We start from the raw sequence: 6,565 nt of genomic DNA, 5'->3' as shown, positions 1-6,565 counted from the left end.
GTGCATCAAATGTATGCTGGGCATATAAAGAAACTGAAGGCATTTTTTATCACTTCTGCTGAACATGTAAAAAGCTAAGATTTATTGGAATGACCTAAATAGGTTGAAATAGATCTATACTAGTCTCCCTTTATTTATCAGCACAAATACAACACACACACAAACATTGTATGTATGTATGTATGTATGTATGTATGTATGTATGTATGTGTGTGTGTGTTACAACCCCTGGTATGCCCAAATACAACACACACACACACACACACACAGAGATATAGATATAGTTCTACATATACATACATACATACATACATACATACATACATACATACATACATACATACATACATACATACATACATATATATATATATATATATATATATATATATATATATATATGCTGGTTTTGTTGTATTCGGGTCTTTTCCCGTGTAGGATTGAGATTGGCAACGTTTAGGCAAGATCTCACTTGCCATCTTCAGGCTGCTGTCGGCTAGGCTTAAAATGCGATCGGAGCTGCCGTCTTTCTGTAAATCTTGGTGGGAGGGGATAGAGTGCTGGCTTTGTTTCAGTAAGTGGAATGATTGGTTGTGTGGTTGTATCATGATTGGTAGATTGCTGCTGATTGGTGCTGGCTGTGTGTGCATTGCTGTTTTGTATTGTAACGGCCTGGGTGGTGGGTGGTGTTCATTTGTTGACTAGGGCTGGTTTCCAGATGTTTGGTAGGCGGGAGGTATCATCACATTTATTCATGTTGTGGGGGTGTTTCTCTATTTCGATGGCTTCCATAATTATTCTCTTGTTGTTCTGTTTTGGAGATTAACCTGGCTCCTTCAAAGTTGATTTCATGTCCTGTAGCTTTAAGGTGCTGGAAAAGGGAGGAAGTTTTTTTCTTTTTTTCTTACTGCGTTCTTGTGTTCTGTGATGCGTGCATTTATTCTCCTGTTTGTTTGTCCTATATATGTTGCCAGGCAGATTTTGCATGGTATTTCGTAGACTCCTTGATTTTCTAGCTGGATTTTTTCTTTGGGGTTTCTTAAGGTGTTGGCTATTTTTTGTTCAGTGGTCAAAGGCAAAATCCAGCTAGAAAACCATATATTAAGTTTACAACCCCTGGTATGCCCAAATATGGGAGGAAGCATACTGCTTCCTTTCTCTGTCTATCGGCTCATCCCAAGAAACCATCCAGACAGAAAGCCATTATTTTTAATGTTGCCTTTGTTATTTGTGTTGCGTTTGTGCTGATAAATAAATAAAGGGAGACTAGTATAGATATATTTCAAGCTATTTAGCTCTCATCAACTAGCCATACCCTTACTGGGAATCGAACCAGGGCTGTATTGCATATTAGGCAGATGTAATTGCCACTAAGCCACAGGCTGTCCTCCTTATCAGCTAGTGATATAACTTATCAGCTACTGATATACCTTATCATATTTGGGCATACCAGGGGTTGTAAACTTAATACATACCTATTTTCCTGGCCTAGCTGATAAGGAGGAGAGCCTGTGGCTTAGTGGCAATTACATCTGCCTAATATGCAATACAGCCCAGGTTCGAATCCCAGTAAGGGTATGGCTAGCTGATGAGAGCTAAATAGCTTGAAATGGATCTATACTAGTCTCCCTTTATTATTTATCAGCACAAAATACCACACACACACACACACACACACACACACACACACACACATATATATATATATATATATATATATATATATATGTTTTCTGAGGTTTTCGCGGGTGTTTGTATGTATGTCTTTGGTTGTTCGGGTTTTCTCCCGCGTAGAATTGGAAGTATCTTCACGACGTTTCGATGAAGTCTCTTTGCATTTTATGTGACCTCACATTCCTACGCAACTGCCGAGATCAAAATTTAACCCCCACAAACTTCCAATTAAAATTCCACTCCAACTCTGCAGCCACCAAACGCATCCTGAAAAGAACAGAAATGGCCCTAATCAGAAATGAACTTCACACAAAAAGATTCCACCTAGACCGAATCAACAAAAATCTCCTTACACTTCACCTCAAACTCAGCAACAAGATCCACCCCACACTTTGGGACAAATCCAAACAACTCGCCACCTGGAGAGCCGAAACACAGACCACCCTCAAGACAGACACACATACCAATAAACTCCGAAGACTAAAGGAACACCAGAAACAAACCCCTCCCCCCTCACATCCACACATGAAACAAACAGTGCATAACATCTCAGATAAGATCCTCACCAAAGCTGAAACCAATGTCCTTGCCAGAGGATTCAACTTTGCAGTCGCTCCCAAACACATCCCCACTGAAACCATTATATGCGGAGTTGAAACCAGCCTGACCAAAATCAACCCCGATGACGCTAACAGAATCAGACTTGAAATCACCAACATCCTCTGCACCAGCAAGCCCCCCAAAAGCAACTTACCCAAAGAAGAACAGACAGCACTACTTAACCTAAAAGAAGACACTAGCATAATAATCCTTCCAGCAGACAAGGGGAACGCCACGGTGGTCATGAACACATCTGACTACCAAACCAAATTAACCAACCTACTCCAAGACTCCACTTACAAACCCCTAAGCACGGATCCCACCACCTACTTAGAAAAAACCACCAGATCCAAAATAAAAGCCTCCCCCATCAGCGAAGAGATCCAGCAAAGAATCATTCCCAGAGAAAAATCATCCAGATTCCCTAAGCTCTATGTTCTCCCCAAGATCCACAAAGAAGGAACCCCACTAAGACCCATAGTCAGCTCCATAGGCTCACCTCTACAAAACCTAGCCAAATTTCTCGCCAAACAACTACAGCCCTATGCAGAATCCATCACCTCACACGTAAAAAACTCATTCCAGTTCATAGAGATCATAAAGAAACAAAACTTACAGCCCAGCGACCTACTCGTGAGCTTCGATGTTGTATCACTCTTCACCCAAGTTCCAATCAAAGAAGCCTTGACAGCTATCCAAAACAAATACAACCCCCCGAAACATATCCTAGATCTGACCAACCACTGCCTATCCAACACATACTTCATCTATAACGGACAAAAATACAAACAAATAGAAGGAGCACCCATGGGATCACCCCTCTCACCTGTCATTGCTAACCTCTACATGGAACACTTTGAAACCCAAGCTCTAAAAAAATCCGATCACAAACCCAAACTCTGGCTCAGATACGTAGACGACATCTTCATAATCTGGCCACACGGGAAAGATAAACTGGACAACTTCCTCACACACCTCAACAGCCTACACCCCAAAATACAGTTCACCATGGAAACAGAAGCCAATAACCAACTCCCCTTCCTGGATGTCTTAGTCTATAAGAAATCCGATGGATCCCTAGGACACACCATCTACCAGAAGAAAACACACACAAACCGCTATTTGCACGCACTCTCACACCACCACCCAGCACAGATCAACTCTGTAGCCAAGACACTCATCTCCAGAACAAAACGCTTAGCTGACGAACAACACCTCAAAACCGAACTACACACTCTCACCAACGTACTAACATCCAACGGATTCCAAAGAAACAATATCACTAACCTAATCCAAAAAGAAAACCCCACTAAAATCCAAGACAGTGAACAAGAAAACGGCAAAGCCCTCCTCCCATACATAAAAGGCACCACAGACAGAATCAGCAAGATCCTCCACAAACACAACATCAAGACAGCATTCTACACAAACCGAAAAATATCCACCATCCTGAGAAACCCCAAAGACAAAATAGAGTTAGAAAATCAAGGAGTATATGAAATCCCATGCACCACCTGCCCCACCACATACATCGGACAAACCAACAGAAGAATAAAGGCACGCATTGAAGAACACAAAAACTCAGTCAGAAAGGAGGAACCAACTTCTTCCCTGGTCCAACACCTCAAAGCCACAGGACATGATATAGACTTTAAAAAGACCAGAACTATTGCCAAAATTGAACACTTTAACAACAGAATAATCAGAGAAGCTATTGAGATAGAAAAACGACCACACAGCATGAATAAACGAGATGATACCTCCCGCCTACCAGCCATTTGGAAACCCGCCCTCACTGACAAACGAGTCCCTAACACTAAGAATGATACCAGACCCACACTCACAAAAACCACACAGGATGTCACTATCACACATCCACGCAAAAAGCAAGCCCAAACCCACACCGATAATGACCACAAACCAGAAGCCCGACCACAAACCAGAAGCCAGACCACAGCTGCATTATTAGCCACTTTAAACCCCTCCAATCCATACATGAAGCAAACTGATGCCCACCACGGAGATGTGGCACGACCACAAACGCGAAGCCAAACAACAGCAACGCAGCTCACCAGCTCAAATCCCTCTGCAACTCAGACTAACACAAGCACAACCAGGCCCCCACCCAAACAGAACACGCCCCCATCCAATCAGAGCACAGCCAAACTCCCATCCAATCAGAGCACAGCCAAGCCCCCTACCAATCAGAATACACCTCCACCCAATCAGAATGCAGCCAAGCTCCCACCCAATCAGCACAAACCCCCACTGGCAGTTAAAAAGAGGAACCGGCTGAGATTTCACATTGCTCCTGGAAGCACCAAGCCAGAAGCACCAAGCCGGAAGCAGCAGCCTGAAGATGATGAATGAGACTTCATCGAAACGTCGTGAAGATACTTCCAATTCTACGCGGGAGAAAACCCGAACAACCAAAGACATACATACATATATATATATATATATATATATATATATATATATATATATATATATATATATATATATATATATATATATATATATATATATATATATATATATATATATATATATATATATATATATATATATATATATATATATATATATATATATATATATATAAACTGAGAGAATTCTTAGTACAAGAAAGCAAGAGGCTTTTCTTTTAGGTTTGCAGAAAAACAGATTGGAAAAAAAACATGGAACTTTGTTCTTACATATGACAACAGCAGCAAGACTCTTTTATGCACATAGATGGAAGGCCTCAAATACTGTATACCCACAATGGAAGAATGGATAGTGAAATTAATGGAGTCATTGGACATGGTAAAAAAAAATGTCTGCTTTGATTGAATAAAAGATTTTATCTAGCTTCATTTCTACTTGGAAATGATTTGGATTTTTTTTTTACTAGAAACAGAGAAAAATAATTAACCTTGAGTTTTTATGATTAAACTAATGATAGAAGTACTATTTGTTATTATTTATTCTAGTTCAGAGCTTTTTACCTAAAAATCCCCCCCTTATTCCATATGTACTTCCCCATTTTACTTTTTCCTGCTCTTCCCTCTTTCTTTCTAATTCTTTTTCATTTGATTTTTTTTTTGTATTACAAAGTTTTCTGAAATGTTCAAAGTTTTGAAGATAGAGATAGAGATTGGAGGGGGGGGGATGGTTCATATTTATTGGCCAGAACCATGGAAACAAATATCTTTATTAACCATTTGTGATAGTATATGTGTTTTCATGTGTATCTTTCTCTGTATTTGTATATGTACAATATGTGTACATACCCCCCCCCCCACACACACACAGATCAGTGGTGGGATTCAAATTTTTTTGCTACCTGTTCTGAGGGCGTGGATTGTTGGGCATGGCATGGTGGGCATGGCAGGGGAAGGATACTGTAAAATCTCCATTCCCTCCCCACTCCAGGGGAAGGTTACTGCAAAATCCCCATTTCCTCCCAATCAGTTGGGAGTCGGGAGGCAGAGAATAGATGGGGGCAGGACCAGTCAGAGGTGGTATTTACTGTTTCTCTTAACTACTCAAAATTTCTGCTACTGGTTCTCCAGAACCTGCCGAATACCACCTCTGACACAGATAGAAACAAATCAAAATCCTAAAAACTAATTTGGTGTGGCTGGTTGAAACAAAATATTCATAATGGCAGTATCAATAAAGGGACCTCATTAGCCTCCTCAATCTATCATGAAAACCTTCCACTGGTGAATTAACAGTGGCTAGGATAACGATGCTCAATATGATTTCTGTTTAATTTCAGTCATTAGAATGCCTATAAATTGACAACAGACTGTGTGATTGATCAAGAAATTCCAGATCTGAATCTCAGATATGATGTGAATTTGCTTGATGACTACAAAAATCTCACACTTTCTTAACATTGCTCTCCCCTAATTATGCCAGTTCTTTGAAGTAGTAGCCTAGACAAGAAGTACAAACCAGTATTAACACTACCTTTATTTTAAGGTAACAGCATCTTACAAGTCTGAAAGCACTTCTGCTCTCTTTTACTTTCTAGAACACTAAGGAGGAACTCTTCTGACACAGTTCCCATGCCCCTTTTGCTACCTTGAGTTAAGATAACAGCTATCTTCTTTTCTGAGTGTAATCTTTCTAGCATCTTTCTCTCCCCCCCCCCCTTTTTTTTTTTGGTCTTATTTTGGACAACTGCAAGATGGGTGCAGTTTTCTAGTCCTGCAGTTTTCCTGGCAGGATTTCATTGCTTACTTCTTAGTGCTGAGAGAAAGTGATTGGCCCAAGGTCACCCATCTGGCTTGTGCCTAAA

General features: G+C 40.5%; 1 protein-coding gene across 1 annotated transcript; it reads left to right on the top strand.

The window, feature by feature from the left end:
• Positions 1 to 3,212: 3,212 nt before the first annotated feature.
• Positions 3,213 to 6,158, top strand: LOC309391643 (uncharacterized protein; the record flags this gene model as incomplete). The annotated part of the gene is made up of 2 exons (XM_081952310.1): positions 3,213 to 4,506; positions 6,048 to 6,158. Exons 1-2 carry the CDS (start codon positions 3,283 to 3,285, stop codon positions 6,156 to 6,158), a joined length of 1,335 nt encoding a protein of 444 aa, XP_081808436.1. The 5' UTR covers positions 3,213 to 3,282.
• Between the last annotated feature and the right edge of the window lie 407 nt (positions 6,159 to 6,565).

Source organism: Natrix helvetica (genome assembly GCF_964273705.1).
Source record: "Natrix helvetica genome assembly, chromosome: 4".
NCBI classification, from domain to species: Eukaryota; Metazoa; Chordata; class Lepidosauria; order Squamata; family Natricidae; genus Natrix; species Natrix helvetica.
The sequence above is the reverse complement of the archived record's forward strand: the minus strand, read 5'-3'. Positions and strand labels throughout refer to the sequence as shown.